Source organism: Halyomorpha halys, unplaced genomic scaffold, assembly GCF_000696795.3.
Source record: "Halyomorpha halys isolate HHAL.00 unplaced genomic scaffold, Hhal_1.1 Scaffold223.1, whole genome shotgun sequence".
Classification (NCBI taxonomy): Eukaryota; Metazoa; Arthropoda; class Insecta; order Hemiptera; family Pentatomidae; genus Halyomorpha; species Halyomorpha halys.
The window spans coordinates 647,595-672,182 of NW_027115445.1; the positions used below are offsets into that span (position 1 = coordinate 647,595).

The 24,588-nt window shown below is 28.9% G+C and overlaps 2 protein-coding genes and 1 long non-coding RNA gene across 4 annotated transcripts in view; 2 read left to right on the plus strand and 1 right to left on the minus strand.

Moving 5' to 3' along the window:
• Window positions 1-3,858: 3,858 nt before the first annotated feature.
• LOC106679841 (legumain) lies at window positions 3,859-19,074 on the plus strand. Of its 2 annotated transcripts, none has more exons than XM_014419209.3 (11): window positions 3,859-4,066; window positions 10,916-11,013; window positions 11,079-11,160; window positions 12,240-12,325; window positions 12,401-12,539; window positions 12,951-13,020; window positions 13,112-13,230; window positions 13,788-13,994; window positions 15,017-15,130; window positions 17,890-18,063; window positions 18,865-19,074. In XM_014419209.3, the coding sequence occupies exons 1-11, from the start codon at window positions 3,914-3,916 to the stop codon at window positions 19,003-19,005; spliced, it is 1,383 nt and encodes a 460-aa protein (XP_014274695.1). In that variant the 5' UTR covers window positions 3,859-3,913; the 3' UTR covers window positions 19,006-19,074. The 2 variants fall into 2 exon arrangements, with proteins under 2 accessions (XP_014274695.1, XP_014274694.1); XM_014419208.2 differs by lacking the exon at window positions 3,859-4,066 and adding an exon at window positions 8,490-8,742.
• Window positions 19,075-19,498: 424 nt separating this feature from the next.
• On the minus strand, window positions 19,499-21,802 carry LOC136797039 (uncharacterized). Its single transcript, XR_010844844.1, has 3 exons — window positions 21,719-21,802; window positions 19,717-19,940; window positions 19,499-19,570 (listed from the first exon to the last, which is right to left on the minus strand). It is a non-coding gene; the product is annotated as an uncharacterized lncRNA (long non-coding RNA).
• Window positions 21,803-22,445: 643 nt separating this feature from the next.
• Window positions 22,446-24,588, plus strand: part of LOC106679842 (legumain) — a 13,359-nt gene continuing 11,216 nt past the window's right edge. Inside the window, exon 1 of the mRNA XM_014419211.2 lies at window positions 22,446-22,724. Within this exon, the coding sequence (XP_014274697.1) occupies window positions 22,536-22,724 (189 nt within the window). The 5' untranslated portion in view covers window positions 22,446-22,535. The remainder of the gene's footprint in view (window positions 22,725-24,588) is intronic.

A 24,588-nucleotide genomic window follows, 5' to 3' on the forward strand; every position in this document is an offset into this window, starting at 1 on the left:
ATGGTTTTAAATTTTAAATAAATAGGTTTAAAATTAGAATGAAGAAAATGACCTGGGCAGAATAGCCTGCAATAAAAATTATGAATTAATGTGAGGAGGAGATTTGTATTGAAGATGTCCTTGAAGATGGCTGGAATAGCCGAAACGTTGGACTAGTATTGGATACAATTTTTGGTTTTATTTAATAAAACATTTTCTTGTTGTTTTACAGCTGAAAATTGTTGCTATTCATATGACCTGTTTTTTTTTGTTTTTTTATCGTACTACTATAGAAGAGAAGTCAAGCTACACTGCCAAGGCTTTATTGATACAGAGACTAACTTGAACTTTTCCAGATGGTTTTATTGTATAGGTTGAGTTATAGAACGACTGCTGAAGAAAAGAAAAAAAAACTGTACCACTGCAAGCCATGAAGCATCTAGGGTTCAGTACTTAGTAAGGAAGTACTGTTTCTAGAACAACTGTTGTGCAAGAAGGTGATTTTTTCATGCTTAATCATTAGGTTTTTGGGGTGTGGAGGGTTTCTGAACCCAAAAGATTTACTCACGTTTGATTTTAGAGAATAAATAGTTATTTGACACGGTCGGATTCGAATTCGGGCCAGAAATATTGTAGGGCATGTCTTACTCGTTATGCTATCATGCTCTCAATTCTGGGCTACCAAGAGTAAAAAATCCAGTGGACAACTATATTTACTATAGTTGGACAACTATATTGTATACTTATTCATATTCAATAACAGCCATGAAAGATTATATGGAAAGACTAAAGATGTATAGGTATTTAATTGTGGGCTAACTTAAGACTGCTCTTAGTTGACTTACTGAATTGAATTTAGATTCCAGAATAGCCACTACCGGGTTGTTTTTCACCATACTTCACATCCTCTATTAGGATGGGCACATGAGATGTGGATGTGCCATTTCATTAATAAATCCATATTTTTTCTTGTGGTTGTCCCTTTCTGTCATCCCAACATTTATAGTATGAACTAAGGTGAAGTCCAACAGTTAAGAATAGTGTTTGTGAATAGGTTTGGGAGTTACAATACTCTGAAAAACAATAAAATAAAATAAATTAACAATAATAGCAATTTTAATAAAATATATATTGATGATATAATGATAAAGAAAATAACGGTGAGGAGATCCTAACCTTTTTTTATAATGACGACTAAAGAATTAAGCTTTCAGTAAAGAAAAAATAAAAATAAGGTTGTTTGGACATGGATGCTTAACATGGCGTTAATACTATAACTTTAAAATGGACCAAAAAACAAAATAAAAGTTATGTTAAAAAAAAAAAAATGATACCAGAAATTTAAATATATAGGAAAAAAACATAAAATAAAAATAAGGTTTTTTGGACATGGAGTTAATGCTATATCTCCAAAATGGACTGAGAAACAAAATACAAGTTACGTTAAATTATAAAACTAATATAAGAAATTCATATTTATATTATAGAAGGCCACAAAATAAAAATTTTAAAAAAATTAAAAATATAATTATTAGATAATTTAATTAAATAAAATTATCTGCTCATATTCTTTTTATTATAGAATGAAATACTGTGAAGGATAGCTGAGAATGATCAAAATTTAAATAAAAATAAATAACATTGAGGGCGGTAGTCAAATGTATAACATTAATTGAAACAAATAGGCACAAATGGGATATATTTGAATTGAAATGACTCGGTTGTGCAAAGAAAATACGGTATGAATGGTTACTTCAATAATGAAATGGTTGCAGTATTTTATAAGATTGAAATGAAAAAACTGTAAAATTGACTAATGTGAAATAATCTAGATACAAAGATGGATCAATAAGAAACTTACTTAGTTGTGACATATTTTGACTAATTTGAAGATAGTTGTCAATAAATAATTTGTTAATGTATATTATTTGGAAAGGTGTGATGTATTGCAGAGAATATATTGTTAATTTGCTTTAGTAGTGGTACATCTGACAAAATAATTTTTTATTTTATTTTGTATTTGACATATTTCATAGATTGTACTTTAGATTGAAGTTTCTTTCTGAGAATCTAGCTTTGAGGCATTGTCTCTGGATAGTGACCAACTCAAAATTAAACAAATTTTTTTTGTCAGATGCACCACTATTCAACAAAAGGAGTGATGTGTAGCAATGGGGTCTAAGACATTTTAATTGTTGTTAAATATCTGATTTAAAACATTTTCAGATTTAAAATTTTAATGAATGTTTAATTTAAGGAGGCTAATTAATTTTTAGTTTTCGTAATGATGCTTAATATACTAGGGTATATTACATAATCCATTGTATACCATTTAGTTCACTTTAAAACAGAAGATATACTAACTAAACCTATCTTAGGTTTTATTAGTTTCTTATGTTGCATACTTAGAAAATATTCACTAAATAAAATTATCTTAAGTTTTATTGATTTCTTAAATTCTGTTGAAAATATTTTTAACTGTGGATAACATAAAAATTCAGTTAGTTTACCCATGGATCCATCATCCCGGAATAATTAGTTTTAAAACTGTCATCTCATACATTTTTCATATCAATATAAAATTGGGCCATACAGTGTTAAAATGACAGAAATGTTGTAAACAATTTCATATTAGTTTAAGATAGATTTGTTTTCATATTATCTTCTGAACCAATTATCAATTACTGGTTATCATTTAACATTGGCTAGCATGTATCCATGTCCTTTAGTCAGCAGATTATTATGCATTTTTGTCAGCATAACAAGACTATATTTTGCAGCTTAGCTTTTCTAGTGGAACATGTGACAAAAAAAGTATATATTATTTCTAATCAGACATATTCCAAAGATAGTACTATAGACCGAGATTGCCCTATTGATTATGCCTTAACAACCCCAGTATACAGTATTATTTGTGGAATACTAATCAGGTATAGTAGGTGTGGTTTACACAATATCAAATAATGTCACCCATGTATTCAGAAATCTGGAAATGGCCAATGAGAAAAGTTAATATTGTTAGTTAAAAGAATTAAAGTCCGTTGATAGGTATAACTTTTCACTGGTAAACCTATTCAGGTACAGTTGTTCCTAAATGTGCCTGTTTTATTGTAAACTTTCTTATAGTACATACAAAAACAAATTTTAGACAATTGAAAGAGAAATTGAACTAAACAAGGCAAAGTATTATATGGTAAACAATAAAATAGCTTTCTCTTATGATGTATTAAGTTTACCAATGTACTACTGTAAAATTCAATTCACTCGAATTTAAATTAAGAGTGACAACCGATAAATAAATAATTGAATAGCATCTGTTTACAAGTACAATGGATAATGAATATCAGAAAAATGTACATTAAAACAGATTGGTCAAACAATTATTAATGGTATATATGACTGATGAACAATTAGATATTTTAACATATAACCATCTAAGGTTTAATAGAAGTTTAAAACCGATGTTCAATGCTCTTTAACCTTTGAACCGACGAAAACCTTCAGATGTTTTGAAGAGCAGCTGATTATTCATTTTAAATTAACATTGGTTTAAAAACTGAATGTACATGAATTTTAATTAGAATTAAGACAACTATTTTTTTTTAATTACATATTATCCACCTTTTAATCATTTCTAATTTATAGATTGATATAACAATACTGCAATTACCTAATAAACTTTCCTTCAAAGAAATTTATTTTATTTTGATTGGTTTTCTATTCAGATGACATATAAAAGCAGATATACTTTTAAGTAATTTATTGATTAATGGTTTATTTTATAATTTTGTATCGATAGATATTGCGTCGACTTACTAATCGATATTCGTTAATTCTGAGAACTTCCAGTATATAAACTGGCTGACCTGTTCAGTTTGGGTTTGTCTCCGATCCTAGTTCGTTATTGTAGCAGACTGGTTGGAGACGTATAACTATGAGGGTCGATTTCGTTATATGTCTTTTATTCTTTTGTGCTATGAAACAAGAATATACCCATGCTTCTACAGAGCCCCCTATTTGTCCGGAAGGAAAGATATGGGCACTGCTTGTTGCTGGTTCAGGCGGATGGAAGAATTATAGACATCAGGTGATGCAATTTTTTTTTGTAACTTTTATTTCTTTATTCACACATCTCTCTGAAAAAATAATAACTAAAGGCAACCAGTAAATACGATAGTCCGAAAAGGAATCTAGTTATATAGCACGAAAACCATGAGAGATAGAAGGAATAAACGTTGGCACTTCTCCCCTTGTCTCAGTCCGTTGATCACTGAGGTCCCATACCCAGTTCTTTTTCATTCCTCTGAGGTTGTTGTTGGGCATGCTATTTCTTATATGAGTCCTTATAATTTGGAATGAAGTTCATTATGATCTTGTCTTGTATGCTGAGTAATGTTGCCATCGTATCTTAGGGCCTTTGAAGTCCTAATATGTTATGACTGAAAAACGAAATTCCTCTGTACATGGGATCAGTGTTTCAACAGTTTAATTTTGGGTCATTTGTTTGAATAATAATGGACAAATAAAAATCGTATTTAACCTCCGCCCCATCAAGATTTTCAGTTTTACGTTTAAAAAACGTATAACTCAAAAACTTAATCAATTAAATCCGCCCGTCGTTTGGCACTTCTTTCTTGGATACTGCTCGGCAGATTTTTAAAAATTTGGTTCCTGTTAAAAACTCGGCAGAACAAACAAGGTTTTTGGAATGGAAAAACGTACTATATGTTTGGGTCGATTTTTGGGTGTAATTAATTCGTATTTTGTAGCTTGTTATCCAACTTCCCGTGAACAATTCAACAAGTGAAAATTTTAATTTATAAAAAATATGTTTTACCTCAGTACTTAAAAAGTTTTAGTAGCGTCAATTCGTCATATGTACATTGTCATCTACATGATATTTGGAAACGATTACTGATAATTACAAAAAAATCTTTCTTTAGAAACTGTTTGCTTCGGTTATGTTTCTGTCTGAAATTTTGAAAATGTTCAATGATGATTTTTAATGAAAAAAAGTCAACATAAAATATTAAGGGTAGAAAGTTAACTCTAGTATTAGTTATATCAATCATGTGAAAAGGCTTACTTATTTTTCATAGGTTTAGTTTTTTGGTTGGTTGGCTTAGTAACAGTACTTCTTAACAAAGTACTGATGTCCTGACCCTTCATAGGTTGTAGGGGTACAGATTTTAATTTTTAGTTTTTTGAACTACTTTTTTTATTATAGAAGAAAAAGTTTTTGTCTTGAAATTTCCAGAACGTTGGTCTTGGAGAGTTCCATTATGGATTGAGGGGTGGGGCATGATAAGACTTTCTTTTGCCTCTTTAGGCTTTCGTTGCCGAAAAGTCGCTATGAACTTCAAAAGTATCTGGCAATATGGGCCGAGGGAGTTACGGCCTCTAACTTAGTTCCCTCATTTCTGCTGCGGTGCCGTTTCGATTCCGGGGGTTTGACTTCGATTTCTAGGCGATCTCACAAGATGAAAACTCAACCCTTCACCATCGTTAAAATAGGTTGATTATCTAGCATGATCAGGTAGATTACATTAGATTATGATTACCAATCCCTGTTAAAACTAATATCGTTTTGTCCAACAATGGTGGCTGTAGATTTGGTGAATACATCTTTGTAAAACCGTTGATCGGTAAACTGTATCCTTTTACCAAATACCATACATTTTGGCTCATTAATTTTGTTTTTATAACGTCTATTCTTGTTTGGACCTGATTCCGCTTATATAGAGCTCTTCAAACATTCGATTTTTTGCCCGTTTTATATTGGACAGTTCTAGCTGGACGAAATTGTTTTTTATAATTTTATAATTGTGTTTTGAAGCTGCTGATTTCCCAAAAGAAAGTTTTAAAATTTTAAAGAATCACTGGTTTTTGAGATTTCACAGTATTAATTTTGCAAATATAGGAGTATCCATGAGATTTACTTTTTTGTGTGAGTAATCGATCATTGTGGCTGATTAGATTAGACCATGCTTATACTAATCTCTAACTTTTCCACAATACTGGACCGAGCTGTTTAAAAAATAAAGGTATGTCAAGGAAAATATGTTTGCGCATGCCCGAGTAAATTCGATGCATGGAATTTTATAAAATTGATACTAAATTCCCTTACTTTCCACCAATTAGGGTCCAAGTCGGACCTGACATTTTCGAAATATAGAGGTGTCAAAGAAAGTACTTTCACATATCTGTAAAAAAAGTAGTGGATGTTATTTGATAAAATTGATACTAGATCATTTTTACACTAAATCCCAAATTTCCTATAAATTCAAACCAGCCCGTTTTCGAAAAATAATTGTGCCTATAAAAATACGTTTGTGCGAATCTATATAATCTATTTTGATGAAACCATCTACATACCAAATTGTACATTATCGATTATATTCGAAAACTAATTTGACTGCAATCAATAGACAGTTACAGAACTAATTTTTCCCCCCATGATCTATTACGTAAAATAGAGTGATAACTTTAAATCTGAGGACGATTTTTTTTTTTTCATTCTCTCCATGAACACAATTTTTTTCCAATGTTTGGTTAATCTGTAGTCGATCATGACCGTTATAAGCAGATCCTGGGCCCGTGAAAAAAAGGCACCTTGGCCCTCCCATTCAGTTTGCAGACAATTGATAGAGATAACGATTTATCAAACATGCTTTTGAGCATTTTTCTGTGAGGGTTTGTTTTAAGCATTTCTCGATTTCCATTGGTGCTAAGTTGAGGAAGAACTTATAGGAGCAATTCTTTGACCTGTATTCCCAAAAGCTATTTTGGTAGCTTTCATATTCTCTTCGATTTCATATATTAGCGCTCTACTCTTCGGTTTTGCTGCTTACTGTTAACGATTTTTCTTAGGTCCTAATTAGTTGAGGGTAGTATTGTATATTTTAAATATAAAGGTCCTCTAAGTCTTTTATTTGTTACTTAACCCGATCCTCTCCCCATTCCTCTAATATTCATTTCTTCAGTACCCGTCCTACCTTCATATCCCATATCTTTAATCACTTCCTGTCCCCTCAATTTTCAATGAATAGCAATTAGAATTTGTAAATTCATAGACAGGTAGATGATTTTATTTTCCTTTTAAATTTAACTTGTAATATTTTTGGTTGTTTATAATATTCATTTTCCAAGGACCTGTGTTCAAATCCGGCTGGGTAAAAAATTGTTTTCTGTTATACTGTAGCCCTGAGTCAACTTCTGTGGGTTCTGGAGCCCTCCTGGGATTCACCCAGCCTCCTAAATTGGGCAAAAATCTGGCGGTCGAGCGTGATTCTGACCAAATCACCTCCTTGCACAACCGTTTGTTTAGTAACAGTACTTTCTTACAAAGTACTGAACCCCTGACCGTGGATTGTAGCGGTACAGATTTATAATATTCATTTATAATCTGTAAATTTGTATATAAAATATGAGCTGATCCTTCTATGAATCATTATTTAATTTTATTTCTTTTTCTTTTTTTTTATTTTTAAAAGATATCTTATTATTTGTAAAAGGTTTTATTTCTTTTTTAATTTTTATTCTTCATTTGGTGTTTTTAATTATGATTTTAAAACTTGTAAATATGATTTATGAAAATTTAAAACTTGTAGATAAATGTTAATAGCTCTTTCTTCTTTATTATCTTTATTTCTTTTTTATTGTTTTTTTAATTTTATCAGACGTTAGTTACTTAATGATTTATGACATGATAGATTGATTGCTTTATTTTATTTGTTTCCTTTTTATTTATTTATTTTATTTTTTTACATTCAATATTTTTATATTCTGTATTTTACTGTTAGAAACTAAAACCTATTATCAATACCTGTTATACTATTCTTGTCCTAGAATAAATAATGAATATTTTTCTTATTATTGTTAGTAGCCTCTGTGGCTATGTTAATGGTTTATTAAATATATGTAGGGAAGAAACTTGTTTTTGTCCAGCTGCCATTTTGTTCACTGTGCATCTGTACTATGCGTGGACTATTTACTTTTGAAAGAATAGAATAGAAAAGACACTTTGTTTTGTAAAAATGTCGCCTAAGAATAACAAATATGAACAAAATGCAATAAATAAATAATTAAGTTTATTCTTTGAGAAATGGTGATATCAATTTATTAATTTCTAAATAAATGATAAGTAAAAAAGTAAGATAAGAAAGTAAGAGAACTTAATCGGATTTGTTAATATGGAATATAGAACTAATTCTATTCATTAACGTAAAAAACACACACAAAACAAACAAAAAAAAAAAAAGAAAAAATTACGAGTATACACGCATTAAGTGAATAATCACAAAATAAAAAAGTGAAATAACAAGAAAGAAATTCTTGTAATGTACGTTGTATAAACAGCAAGCTGTGAAGGAAGATACAATTTTCATTGAGACGTAAGTAATGAATCCACAGCTTTAACATAATTCAAGACTAACCAAACTCTCTGACCTATTGGCCTCTGAACTCATAGCCGATAGTTTGTTTTTGCGTTAGCCTCCAACCGATAATCTCATTTTGTCTTAGTTGTCGTAGTTGCTCGGTGTATAGAGTGTCAGTCTTCCTATCCTCAGAAAAATGAATGCACTGCTATCCTGCTTACTGCTGTTCGCGGGACTAGCATTTTCCAATGCTCACTTCTCTGTTCAACTGAGTAGCCCATATTTTTTCAAGTATTTCTTAGCAGCCCTTCCAAATAACTCAACTGGAAAGGTATGGGCGGTATTGGTGTCTGGTTCTGAAGGATGGGATAATTACAGGCATCAGGTAATGTTCACTATCGGAATAGTTGCATGCTTAGGTTATACCAAGTCCAGATTCTTTCCTTTGTATATTTATTCATTTTCCCGATTTTTTTTTAGTATTGTTTTGAACGATTCTACTTTTATTTCATAGAATGAATAAATAACGAAATAAAATTTTGAAAAAAAAACATGAATTGCGGCCTCCAGAGGATGATTGACGTCTTTAGATAAATGACGCATTTGTTCATTTCTCATCCCTACTCTTATTTCTAATAAGGATAACATTTTCTTAATAATTTTCCTGGAAGCAGTTACCAGGAGCCTAGTTACGAAATGTTATCAATACCACGCTGAAACTTTTTTCAGAGCTTTCAAATAACAAATAACAAATGCTTGAAGAATAGAAAGCATAATCCAGTATGACGTCATTTTAAGATTGTAGGCTAGGCGTTTTATTACACTTAATGTGCCCGATAATTGCTTTGCCTTAATAAAACATCCTCAATTTTCTTTATGGGAACTAATTGGGAAAAAATTACCCCATTTATCAATTATGAAACATTTAACATCCTAGAATGTAATTATCTAAATTTGACTTGTCTGATTCACGTCCGATCAAAGCATTTTTGTTGGTCAATTACTGGTTTTTCTTGCTTTCTCGCTACCGAATGTGGGGGGAAACATTGTATTCGTATAGTAACTGAAATAAGGTATTGTCTCTAGAGTCGGCAATTTTCTCTAGCGTTTTACGTTTTAGATATAATGGATTAAATTTGTTTCAATGTTTATCTGTCGTCAAATTATTGTTCGTGCATTACTGTTTTTACTTTGATCCGATTTTCATAAACTTTTCAGATGTTTTGAAGTTTGGTATCTAGATGGACCCTTATTGATTTTATCTCATGCCACCCACTATTTTCGCTTACGCATGGGCAAACATACTTTCCTTGATACGATTATTACAGAAACGGCTGGACCAATTTTGCATTAAGTGTGATGAAAGTTTGGGATTAGAGTAAAAATGATCCAGCCTTATTTATATTGAATTCCGTCCTTTTCCTTTGCTCCTTACTCGTACGAAAACGCATTTTCCTTGATACCCCTATATTTCGAAAATAAATCGCCCGATTTGGCCCAATGTTTTAAGAGATGTTGCAGCATGGAAGTGTTTATTTATCATTTTTACTCAATACTATCCACTACTTTATTTCTCGAAAGTTTCGGAGAAGCTATGAAAATTTGCTCAATTGTGTTTTATAGGTTACTAATCACGGATTTTAACTTTGTGACCTCCAATTTTCCCCGAAAATATTTTTGAAAATAAAAAAAAAAAATTTATTTTTTCTTCTTTAGCATGAAAACCATGCATTTTTTTAAGCAACTAAACTAAGCAAGAGTGGATTCCCTACATTTTTATTCTATATTTTTTTCGTATGTCATCGTTGAGGAGCAGCCATTTGGATTTTGATCAAATGAGTTAATGAAGATCTAAATAGTTTCTGAGATTAGGTTTTTCATATACGAAAAGGTTTTTGCCAACCAATGAGATATCAATTTTGTGAATTTATTATTGTATATATCATAGAAACTGCTACATGTGCAAAGATAATTATTATCAATTAGTTTATTGTGCATTTAAGTATTATCAATTTGAGTGATTATAAACATTTACATCTAATAGTTTCCTGGATATTCACCAAAATAAATTTGCAAAACATTAATTTTTTGGAAAAATGTTGCTTTTTTGGAAAATTATAATCCTAGGAATTATTGATATATTAGAGCTCCTGGTTTATCAGATTTACACTACTTTTAAAGATGTGCTTAAAATTTTGCTTTTCTTTATAAATATTAATATTAGTAATATTATCTTTATTAATATTAGTATTTGTCTCAAAACAATTTAATTGTATTAAGTCTGCAATGGTTTGCTCTTTAACCAAGTATTTCCCAGAAGTTATTTCTCACTATTCCTCTCTTGGAATTGTCAATACTTTTTTTACATTAATGCAATTGAATTATGTTCCAAATTCAACTTTATTGTATTTAGTAAGCTTAAAAATGGCCCTATAATAACTAAAATATTGCAGATATAATATAAATCAATTATTGTAAGACAAAAAGTTATTTTACTGCTACTGGAAAATTAACAGGTACTAAAAAAAGTTAATTAAAATTCGAATTTTTAATTTCAGGCCGATGTCTGCCATGCTTACCAAATTCTACACAGTAATGGAATCCCTGATGAGAACATCATTGTTATGATGTTTGACGACATCGCCTTCTATCAAGAGTATGATTCATATTATTGTATATTTTTAAATTTATTTTTAGAAGTTAATTTATGTTTTGTTTCAGTAACCCAACTCCTGGTGTGATTATCAATTATCCGGGTGGGCCAGATGTCTACAAGGGTGTGCCAAAGGATTACACAGGAAATGTAAGTGGAGATATGATGATTTCAGCAATTTTTCTTGTGTTTCCCTAGGACATCTTTCATCATGTTCGTTGGTGAAACGGTTCTTCCTGGATTGTTAGGTACCATGGATTTTTGAAGAGCATGAGGCTTCTGTATGAACCAGGAAGAATGATAAGATATGAAATGAATAAAATAGAAATAAATGTTGAGAAAGTAAAAGGATTTCGCTTGGAGAATCAGTGATTTGAAGATGTAGTTGTGTATATTTGTGTGACATGAATTGTTAGTGATGAGTGGGAGGTAAAGTGAGGAATTGGATAATGGCAGAGAAAGGTTGTCTGAAATCTACAAAGCGTTTTGGTATTCAACAAGGTTGTGTTCAATATGTTTATATGCTTCATGGGGAAATCTTTGAGGTTAAGCTCATGGCATTTTAGGATGATTAATTTGTTCAAACCAGACAGAACCAAAAATTCTCCATTGTTAGAATTTTTTTTTTTTATTGGAGTTTTCATATTATTATAAATGATTTATTACCTTGAAATATTCTTAAAACAATCCATACATTTACCTATATAGAACATGTGGGTATTTGCATTTGTGTGTGATAGTAGCCTCAAGTCTCCCATCATGCACAATGGTAGTTACATGTCAATTGCTGTAGTGGTGTGGTGTGGGAGATATGGGGGTAGATAGTAGTTGACCTAAGGACTCATTAATCTTACTTCCTATCTGTGGAAGTGATTTCAAAACACTTTATAATTAAAGTTCAATAAACTTTATTTAGTTAACTTTAGAAAACATTTATTAAAGAAGATGAAATGACAAATCATAGCTAAATCTACTTTTTAATTGGGGTTATTTACAAAAAAATAAAGAATGTTTATTAACTTTATTTATTAGGTTATTTCGTATTTTAGATTGATAAGGATTATGACTATCTGTGTTCTTTATTTTTTTTAAATATTGTTTGTTTATGACCTTTATTGTTCGTAAACTATTAAATAAAAAAGAATATTGGAACTTTGTATCTAATTGTCTTTATTATTACATAGCTGTTAATGTATAACTCAGAAAACACATATTCTTATTTTTTGTAGGATGTTACTGTCAAAAATTTTATTAATGTTCTGACTGGGAACAAAACTGCCATGAGGGGTATAGGAAGTGGCAAAGTTATCGAAAGGTATTGTTTAGTAATTATTTCCTTACGTGGTTCCAAATCCATTATAACTTATTCTTATTATTCAATTTTTTCCAGCGGTCCAGATGATTTGGTATTCATCAACTTTGTAGACCATGGTGGTGAAGGAGTTCTTTATTTTCCTAATGAAGAGCTACTGGCTGATGATTTTATTCAGACAATTAACTCAATGACAATTAAATCAAAATTTTCAAAGGTATGCTTTAGACTAAAGTTATACTTAGTAATATTGTAGAATGAAAGTTGTATTTTTTTAGCTTGTAATTAACTGAATATATATATATATATATATATATATATGTGTGAGCATATTCACACACCATGTATAAATGTGAAGTTAGTGTTTTATACAATTGATTACTGCTACCATATCTACAAAATTTCCTTCTACTGAAGAATACCCTAGTGCTACAGGATTAAGTTTACAACATATAATTATCATAATAATATCTATTATTTCATTAAGGTCTTCCTTTGCTTATTGTTAATACATATCTCAAATAAACAACTTCTTTTTCGTTATTTTTTATATTTAATAGGTTTATGTCTCTATAATTTGTTTTCGTGTTTTTATTTTTCTAATTTTATCCAATTATTTTTATTTTAGTTAATATTGTATATTGAAGCTTGCCATGCAGGTTCTATGTTTGACAATTTGCTCTCTGACACAACAAATGGTAATTGAACTAAGTCATTATTCTCTCTATTATATTCTTATTTAAAATTATTAATAGTCTATGTATTTTTTATATTTAATTTTATCCTCAGTTTTTGCCCTGACTGCTTCTGACCCACATGAAAGTTCTTATGCTTGCTATTATGATCAAGAGAGGGGAACATTTTTAGGTGATGTCTTCAGCGTTATATGGATGAATGATACAGAACATGTAAGGTCTTTGTTTTTTATTCTTAGTTATCATATACTATTGTGTTCAATGAAATGCCTGCTTTGATAAACGTACATCCTTTCCACCTTTTATAATAATTTATTATTTATGAGTATTATATGTTACAGGTTTTGGTCTATTTGTTATCTATTTTTGGCTTTATCATTCAGTAAATTATTTAATCATTTTGAACAATGGTTTCTTGCCCCTTTACTTTAAATTTTGATTAAATTACATATTTTTATTGTGATCATTCTTGTTTCATTTTTTTGCCACTAAAATAACATAAACTTTTTTTGTTAGTGCACTAGTTATGTTTTATCACTCATAAAAAAAAAAATAAAAATAGATTTCCTGAAAAAAATAATAGTTATACAAAGTATTTTTTTTTTCTGTTCATTCATTTATAGTTTTAATCTCAATTCTTATAAATATTGCTGCTATTATGATATTGTAAAGATGAAATAATTTAAAAATTCAATGTCAAATTTCTATCATATTATGACTAAATGTTATAATAATAACCTATAAAATTATGAATTTTATTTTTGGCATAGGAAAGCTTGCCACGTGAGAGTCTCCATCATCAATTTGAAAAAGTCCGTACTTACACCAACACTAGTCATGTTGAGGAATATGGTGATTTGGATATTGGAGTAACAAAACTGAAAGATGTTTTAGGATTCAAAATGAGATTGATGAGAGCATTGGAGGGTTCTAATTCATCATCCACTTCTGCGGTTGTTAAGCCACAACATCCTATGGTACCTTAAAAATCTTTTGCATTTTTAGAAAATCTTAATAAATTACATATTTTTTTCTTTTTTAAGTGTAAATTATTCTTTAGCATCCATTAATTTCTTATAAAAGAGATTCTTGAATGTTATTAGTATTAAATATATTGAAATTATAATTACTGTGAGGTGACAGACAAATATTACTGTAAGGATAAAATGAAAAAATAAAATGTCCCGTAATCATTAATATTAGATAATATTTACAGTTACGATTATTTTTTATAACTTTCTGTGGAGAACTTCTGTTTGTGAATCTAATGTTAGATTTTTCAAAACTATTATTCTTTCTACTTTCTTAATGGGTAGGAAAAAAAGCTGTTTATATCAAAGGAACAATAAAATTTTTGACACTAGTATAGAATGTTTGAAACCAAAACATCAGGGCAAATAATATAAGTTTTACTTATTTGTGTTCTTTACTGCTTCACTCTCTGCACCTCCCGGCTATCTTCTCCTAACATTGAATCTAGGGTTAACCATATGTACATCAATACACAATAAAGGGTTATCAACTATGAACCTGATTAACATAATTGAAGTAAGTACATTGTGACTGCTGAAATGGGCTTGTAAAGTTCTTGGGCTGGATAATGAGAGAATCCATAAAAATTTCATTTTATGAATCCATCAGTCAATTTTGTCAAAGTCTGAGGGGTAGGCCAAGGATTGATGGGTAAGTTATACTTAGCCTCACCTTGTAGACTCGGTATCTGATGGGGTTCAGTGGAGAAAGGATTGCAGGAAACAACTAGTCATGGATACACTATTTTATTACTACTATGTACTAGATCATGGTATTATTATAACATGTTATTGTTTTCAGCATGTATTAACTTTATTTTAATCTCTGAAGTCTATATAAAATACGTTCTTAATAGTAATATACATTACAAGATAAATAATCTCATGAAAATTAACAGTATTTAATGGAAATTGATCACTAAACACTTGTTTGTGATTACAAAATTATTTTCTTTTGAATATTTCAGGATACTGCAGATAATATAGATGTCCCTCTTCTTGTTCTGAAGAACAAGAGAAATGCTACTAAAGATCCAGAGAAAAGCAGAGCTCTGAAATTGGAAATCTATGACCTAATGAAGGTGATTTATTCTAGACTGATCATTTTATGTTTAGTTTGGTTAATTGATTACTTAATTTTCAAAAATAAATTTTTCAAAATGAAAATTTCGTAATATTTATAACAATATTTATTTATTTATAGTAGTAATATTTATTTTTTAAATTCTGTGAGAAAATTTAACTTAATTAATATTTATATGAACAAGGCTTTATAGTTTTTATAGCCCAATCCAGTTTCACTTTGGTGTAGAAACAGTAAGGGAAAAGGTGAATTTCTGAATATTTTAGATAATATTAAAACATATATCTTCTGAAAAGTCCTAAAGAACAATATAAAATATGTTCAAAATGATGCTTAAAGTGAGCATAGAAAATTATTTATACGAATGCTGTAATGTTGTAGTTATAGTCATATAAAAAAAAAAAAAAAAAACTACTTCTGTTCTAACTGTAACTAAAAGATCTGCAAATTTCATATATATTTTTATAAATACTCAACTAAGGAAAAAGTGAAAGGAAAATTCTTCATAAATATTAAATTGAGATTTTGAGTGGGTGAAAATATAGAGGTAAGAAAGTGTATTCACTTAGTCTGTGAATGTTCTCCTATAACCAATGAAGATTATTGTTTTTGTCATCAATCTGGTCCAATAAATTTAGATTAAATAGTCCAATAAAAGAGGTTAAAGTAAGAATAACTCAATAGAATTCTATTTTTGCCTTCTTCTAAAATTTCTTCCACTGAAAAGAAATACTCTCATTAGTAAACAGCTGTTTCTAATAGCTCTTCTTTACTGAACCGAATTATTCACTTTTAGTAAATTGCGAAAAATATTATTTTTTCTCTGTGGAATGGCAAGCATGAGTATATTATTACAATCTGGATCAAGAGAGTGCCCTTTTGATTCTGAAATAGCCAAATCTCCAATTCAAAACAACACTGGCCATGACTGTGAATGGCATTCTATCATTTCTTTGCTATAATGTTCCAGATATTTTTATTAATCAAGTGTATGACCCCATTACCCATTTTATTTCTTCTGGATTTTTCTTAGATGATCATAAATTTAGTGCAAAAGATGAATTGTTCTTAAAAATCATGATAGTATTTTGTGTTTAGTACATTTAATTGAACTTGTATTTTTGAATTCATAGAAATTTATCATTTTTGTACAAAAATAGTTGTGGATTCAACATACTTAATTCAGAAAATTAAAGTAATGAACTGTGGATTACTTGCTGTGCTTCTAGACCAAATGATTTATTGATTATCGCAAGGAACTAATGAAATAAGGAATTAAGTTATTTAAACATTTATCAAATATTATTAGATCTATCTCATTAATATACTCTCTTCAGAAATGAAAAGTTCACACAAATTTAAAATCATTTAAATTCATTTTCACCTTAATAAGAGAATAGCTAAAATATAAATGAAAACCCTAATCGCTAGTCTTTAAGAAAAATATTAAACTTTAAACAAATGCAAAAAATTATTCAAATTTTTAGATATTAACTATAAAAGGTTTATTCATTTAATTTTTAAGAATTTTATTTGGGTTCTTTCATTTTTTTCATTTAATTTGAATAATAAATCGATTGTGCTTTATTCTAAAGCTAACAATATTTAATTGTGAATTCATTTGGTATATTGAAGAAATAACTCCATTTACAGTGACTATTTCTTAATTTTTTTCAAAATATAAATTAATTATGGATATATATACAATAAATTAATAATACAGTTTTACAGAATATGATAGAAGTGCAAGTTAATTGGATTTGCTGGTTTATGCTTTGAATCTTTCATTTTAGGCCACAGTTAGAGATTTCCTAACCCATAACCAGTGAAAAAGAAACTTTATGGGTCATGCTAAAACATTTATCTGTGGGTGTTCGAAATCGAAATTCAATAATTTTAAAAATTAGTTCTTTTCAGTTTTTTGGCTTTTCTTCTAATTGAGATTTTCTACATAAAAATAATAGAAATTAAGTTTGTAGATCTTTTATTTATGGTTCAAATAAAAGTAGTTTAATGTCTCCATGACTTACAATAACAAAGTTGTATCATTTCTTGAAAAATCTCTGCCACTACTTTAGGAACTATTTTGAATATGTTCGGCAGTTTGTATTCCTCAGGATTTTTTAGAAGATGTGTGTTTTTATATCTTCTGAATCATGTGAAATTCAGCTTGCTCCTAATAGTTTCTAGGTTTTCCATCATCTTTAAGTTATTTTGACTATTGACATTATTTGACTTGGGTATTATTGAAATATCGGAGTTGTAGATCAACATGATGATACTGAGAATTGAGGTAATTGAACCATTCAAATGATTAATTTCTGATTAAAAAAAATAATTAAATATAAGTGTAAAGGTTGTTTAAAATGTTTTCTTTTAATTATGCAAAATATATCTTCGTAATAGAGAAATGTATGTAAAATTATCTATCTAGCATAAAGTAAATTAGTATATATATGAATGTCTTTCAATGTAATTTATGTTATATTAGCTAAACTTTGTGAGAATTTTTATTCACTATTCTTTATTTTCATAATTTCATAGGGATTCCATTTTTTTTATCTAATTTTTTTTTTTTATGTAAGTAGACTTCATCTTTTTTTATTAGTTTAGCAAATAACAAATGCTGAAGGATGTTTAGTTGCCTAAGAAATTAAATTTTATTCATATTATTTTTTGTTTAACATAATTATTTCCAATTCTGATAATGAATATATGACGTCCGCTCATAATTTACTTTTAATTGGTTTGTTGCAGAAACGAAAACTTGTTGACCAGTTGTTCCATGAAATCATTGTTAGAGTGGCAGATAACTCATCTGCACACAAGAAAGAACTGAGAACTTCAAAATATGGCTTAAATCTGAATAATTTCCCATGCTACAGAAACCTATATACCACTTTTTCCAATAACTGCTTTAGTTTTGTGCGGGTAATGCTATTAATTATCTTAGTTATTTAAGATAGTATATATAATAACTTAAATTTACTTAATATTATTAATTATATTGAGTGGGTAAAAGTAAACGTTTATCAATTCTCATGCATTATATTGTTTTATAATATTTTAATCGATGTTTTGTGATTGTTTCACCATTCTCAATACATTACCTTTTAAAACAAAAATTTACAAAACTTTACAATATGTATTATATTATTTTATAACTCAAATCTTTTTTTTTGCTAATATCAGGTATGTAAATATGGAACTGGATTTTTTTTTTTTTTTATAGAATATAGAAGATTATTGCATGAAATAGAAAAACAATATTTTATTTGAAGTATTGCCCATTGCTATACATTTCCCATTTCTATGACAATTGCTATGCCAAAAAACTTACACCTCTTTTGAGGCAAACCAGTCATTGAGGCATTTTTGTTAGATGTGAAATGTTGCTCAATAATTGCCTGCCCCACCAATGCAAATAAGTAATAATCGGTTGGAGTTAAATCTGATGTAAGCTTCATGTGAAAATATTTGTTATCGAAACACCTTAAACATTTCGTTGACGGGGTTTTGGGCTGAATGAAATGATTACCTTTTTTATATTCCGGTTTAATTTCAATTAGTCTTATACAAAATCAATTAGTTAAGTATACAACAGTAGATTAAATATTATAATAGGTTATCTCTGTTGTAACGTTTTGGAATGTAATCACTGACTGTCAGTGTATTATTAATCTTAAAACATCTTGTATGTATTTCATTGTTAATACTTATGTTCTGTTTTAGAATCCTTATGCTCGTGTGCACCTGCAAAAATTAGTAAACATGTGCAATGTCAATTGGTTGACTGAAGAAAAAGCCGTTGCAGACATAAAATCTGCTTGCAGTGATATATTAGGTTCCATGAAACCCAAAAATATCATGTAATCAGATAATTGAGCAATTTTATTTGTAATGGTAAATGGTTAATTAAATAAAATATTGATTATGATCTTTCTAATTTTTTTTATTTAACCCTAGTATGTAATTATTATGTTTTACATGTGTAATAAAAGTGATAAATAAATAAGAGAGATGGGAAAGAGGATCCTTCGAGGATTTGTTAAATACTGGCATTTTTCATAATAATTGTATTAAATATTTAAGAGTTTAATTATGAATTATATACTGTTATATCTACTTGAGCTTTTAAGAAAGTGAAACAACTATATTTTGTATAAAGTTAACCCACACTGGATTTAGTGGGTCTGTCGGACCCAATAACATTATTTGTCTACTTTTTATATTCTCTGTTCAATAAATTATGCATTTACATCTGTGTTCATTCATATAAAAGTGGAGTGTGCAGCATAAAAATTTTAAAAAAATAGTAAAATTGGTGTTTGAGAATACCAAAATAAATGTAAAATAAATAAATGGAGGAATACTGTTCCCATGCCCCCCCCCACCTGTCATGGTGTAGAATAGGTTATGTTTAGAAGACTTAGAATTCCTGGAAAGAATAAAATGATAATATTGATGTTGCAGTAATATTGTATATTGCTCTTATTGATTTCAATATTCACTACTTATTTTACCAAAGAGGTAGTCAACTTACTGGAATTTTATTAAAAAAAAAAGAAAATAAACATAAATTACCTGAGGTGGAATAGCTAAACAAGGTTGTCTTTTATTTATTGATTATAAGTATTTATCTTAAACTTAAAAATATTTAACTCAGAGGCCATTCAGTCCCTTAAAATTTTCTAAGACTTTCAAATTGCTGAATTAGTAATAGCTTCATTGCCAATTGAGTTGTTTACCTGCATCTAAGTTAAAGATTTTCTTCGATGTATTAAATTTGATAGTTATTGCATGTGTTCCTGAAATTGGTTTGTTACAGACTTATTAGAACCACTTCTCTCTTAGTGTTTTTTTACTATGTTCTATATTTTTTTGGTTTTATTTATATCAACTGAAATAAATATGTTATATGTACTACTATAAATATCAGTTTTCAGTATACTATGTTTTTTCCTTACCCGTTTTTATACATATTAATTGAACACAATTCAAGAATATTAATTGCATTTGTTACAAAAATATATTGCATTCTATAAATGCAGTAGGTATAATAATGAAAAAGAAAATCAATATAAACTATTAAAATTACTACTTATTGGTATATACAAATGTTTTATATGATAAGGAAAATGTAATTTAACTTTGTTTAAAAAGGAGGAGGAAAAAAAAAATATAAAATAAAATTATTAAAAAAATAAAATAACACATTTTAAATATATTGTATTAAGGTTATAATCAGTTATTGTTTAAAAAAAGAAAAAATAGAGGTAACATTTGTGTATCTTTGTAATATATGTTTGTTAGTGTTTATATATCTAATCACGGATTGACAGTATGCTGTATGTTTTAGCGACCCTGTGTATTTGGGCAGCATTAACGAATAATGCATTTCTCTCTAATAAATGAATACCCTATTTTATTTATGAAATCAGATTGTTAACTACATCTAATAGCATGTAAAATGTGTTTGTGGTTGAAGTATGTATATTCCTTTTTAAAATAAAGTTGAAAATTAGTTGGGATAGGGGAATTTAATACAAATTTAGTTAGAGAGAAATGAATTATTTTGAAAAAATTATATTAATTCGTACTTAACTAATAAATTTCTTGCTGTTTCTTTCTTTCATGAAGTTTTATTAATAAAATGGAACAATAGGAAAGACAGGTTATCATACAGTATACAGATTACCAACCTATGTTAGCCAGAGTGAGAAAGTGATATTTAATTTATATGTATATAATATATGCAAAATATATGTTATACATATTGTATGTGTATAATTATATGTTGTGATACACAACTAAAGACAACCCAACCACCCAGCCCAGATTTGAACCAGCTTCACTTCAACTACAAGATCCTTAGTTTTGAAATCAACATGCTGGAACATCCACAGTTTAATTTTTATTTATTTGATCTTAATATACATTTTTATTTATAAGCAGTATTTAAAAGTATTTTTAATTAAAATTACACAATTACCATAAAATCACAAACTTGTACTTTTTTTTTTAAATAAAATTTAATTACTTAAGTCACAAAAATGTTACAAACAAAACTTGTGGAATGCCTTATTAACTTTAATTTGGTGTGACTCGTCTTTATTTGAAACAAAACAGTTTAGGCAAGGATGTCCTCAAAGGTAGTGTATGTTCCGGAACTTTTTTTAAGTTAAAGTTTGGGGGATGGTTTCTACTTTATGCGTACCCCTTAGTTCCTTTCATTATTAACCTCCTATGGATTCATCATGTTCTGAATTATGTCATGCTAAACACAACATTCATGTACTACCCTACTTTTAGTTAAAATTAATACTTGCCCCTTTCAGAACTGAAATTTTTGAATTAATCACTCTGGCAATACTCTTCTTTACTCATTTTCCAAATGAGCCTTTCACTTGTCAGATAGACTATCTCTGATTCTAATAATTTTCATAAAAGTACTTTTAATAATATTTCTCTTTGAAATTTTAACATTTTTCTTTCCACAGGTATGGCAAAAATATAAAAGTTAACTAAAATTTACAATCTGCTCTTAACTATTTATTCAATGATAAATAATCAATATTCAAAATACTTAGAGTAATTTTATGGAGTTAGTCGTCCTTTCAGCTAAGAAGATCATTTGTAGTTTAAGTGAAATTAAAAAACTAAATATTCAGTAACTATGGTGACAAACATTCATCTGACTTGCGAAATGGAAAAACGTCCTGCGCATGCGCCCACCAGTTCAATAAACTCGTACTAGAACTGACATTTTATTTATATATTTTTCATCATTCCCCATTCTATGACTTTACATGTTAAATATATTTTTTTCCTAAAATCGTTTGCTTTCCAACGGTATGGAATATATCTATATCACTACTCTTATTTCTGGAAATGTCTCAAAGTAGAAAAAATATTTTTCCTCTTGTCTCGTTATGTTAATTATCAAATTTTTCATAGTTCTTATTGTTCATTTCACATTACTAAGAAAAATTTCTCACAACTAACAAAAATAAATATGTGAGGTTGTTAGTTATATCAAACGAACAAAATTAAAAGTACTATAGAGGAAGCCGTTTTGAAAACTTGGGATTTAAGGCCGATTATGATAAATAAAATTGAAAGTTTCTGTGTTTTATATAACCAGCTTTATTCACACTATTACATGAATTTAATTCAAAATTTATCTAATCAGGAGTATAAGTAGCCTATATCATTATCTAAAGCTACAATCCAGAACTAATATTTAGATTTTATTAAATGTAACAGGAAACGCAGTGACCTATGAACTCTAAACTCCAATGTTTGCTTTTGATATCCTCCCGTTTGTCATCTCGTTTTATCATAGTTTAGTTTACTATAGGTGCTTGGTGAGAATTGTTCGAGACATCCAGGCCATAGAAAATATGGCTGCATTGCTATCTTCCTTACAGATCTTTGCGGGACTAGCCTTTTCCAACGCTCACTCTCCTTTTCAACCGACTAAACCAATTATTGTCAAGAACATTACATCAGATCTGCCTATTAGCTCTGGCGGAAAGATATGGGCGTTCCTGGTAGCTGGTTCTAAAGGATGGGTCAATTATAGGCATCAGGTACTATATGCTATTGGACTTTGTATTGTATAATTTATAAAAGTAAAATTGTCAATAATGAAGGAGGGATGGTATATCAAAAATAGGGTTCAGTCACTCGTCGAGATATGTTTTCCAAGGAAACCGCGTAGTCCCCTGGAATCACTCAATTATGACTAAAGATTCCCAACTTTTATTACCTTTTTTGGGATCCAGAATGAATTTCCTTTAATTTAGCAATAAATTTGTAGAAAAATATCGTGTCGTTAGGGAATTAGTGGTCAAAGTATACAAGGAAAAATGAATAATTTCGGAAAATACTCGTTAGAATCTCTCTCAATGAGTTTTCCAAGCACGATCTTGGGGATTTCATAAAAGTTGTTTCATTTGATAAGCATTAACAGTACACCTACATTCGTGAATTTAGTTTAAATTTGTTAAGGTGCTGAGGTTTGATACTATTCATATTTGCGAAAATTTACATTCAATCTGGAAAAATATTTGCCTCTTTTCTCCTAAAGTTAATTATTAACTTTTACATTACTAGAGGTATTCGTGGTCTTTAGTTTGACATGTTAAAGTGTGTTAAATTGAAAAGTTTGTGCTAAATGGAGAAATATCTCCTTTTAACATGCTAAAACGATATAACACTTAGCATGGTTGAGAGTCTGTTAATAGGTCTGCTAAATGAGAAATGAGTCACGTGTCAGAGCAGCAGAGCTCCACACTATTATGTCTGCTGTTGTTTTGATTGGTTAGTTGCTCGTAAGTCGTATTGCTTTTGTTTTGGACGTTTCTAAAACTCTAATATTTGTTTAGTTAATAGTTAGTATTAAAACAAAACTTAAGTACACAAAAAGTGATGGATGAAAATAAGGAAATTCTGGAAGGTTTTGGAAGGAAAGGTTACAAAGTTTCCCTGAAAATTCACTTGGAGCTCCTTTGCATTTACATAACATATAACATAGACATTCAATAGGGCTGCTCACAATCCTATATTTATAACATTTAGCATGTTAAATTTTTTTACATTTAACACATCATGAATACCCCAATTGATAAAAATGTGAGATGGTCAATTATTTCAAATAAATAAAATCAAAGATACGTTAGAGGAAGATCGTCTTTTGAATTCTGTCATATTATTTAAATGAGGATAAAACCTATTGATATTAAAGATAACCTAATTTTACATTGATTTACCGAGTTGAATCAAAATCGTTACAACCGTTTTTGAAAAAATCCTAAAAATGTGCAAAAATCGGTGATGGCACTTCTGGCGAGTCGATTTTAACGAAAAAAATTTCCTTAACATCCTAGCCATACACCTCTCCTAAATATGTAATTTCAGTTTTCTACGACTTTTGGTTTTTTATTATCGATTGACATCAACCACAACAATTTCCAGAAAAGTACTTTTAATAATATTTCACGTTGCAAAATTCTAACAATTTTCTTTTGCAAAAGTTTGGCAGGAATACAAAAATACAATATTTAGGTTAAGTGAAATTTAAAAAGCCATTATTTATTTACTATGTTGACAAGCAAACGTTATGAAATGGTGAAACCGCACGCATTTGTAATTTGGACTTCAAAACAAAAGTCTGTGGATAACTGGAATTAAAAATTTTTCACGATCCCAATATTTCTCCTTACTGTATATTACATATATAGGAAAGTGAAATTAAAAAGAATTATGAAAGGAATATGGTCCGGGTGCGGTCAAAAAAACTCAAATAGTAGAATATATCAAAACATTTTGAACATAATAAAATCCACATAATACTTTTTTTTTCACTTTTTTCTGCATTTCAGAAGCCCATTTTCTTGTCACTTCCTTTATTCTTGTTTTTCTAAATTCTCACATTTTTAATTTCTTTTATTT

Coding starts and splice junctions, on each gene's coding strand:
- LOC106679841 (XM_014419208.2), top strand. CDS start 8,554: ATGAATGCACTGCTATCCTGCTTACTGCTGTTCGCGGGACTAGCATTT. Junction 13,231..13,787: donor GGATGAATGATACAGAACAT/GTAAGGTCTTTG, acceptor TTTTTGGCATAG/GAAAGCTTGCCACGTGAGAG. Junction 15,131..17,889: donor AAATCTATGACCTAATGAAG/GTGATTTATTCT, acceptor GGTTTGTTGCAG/AAACGAAAACTTGTTGACCA.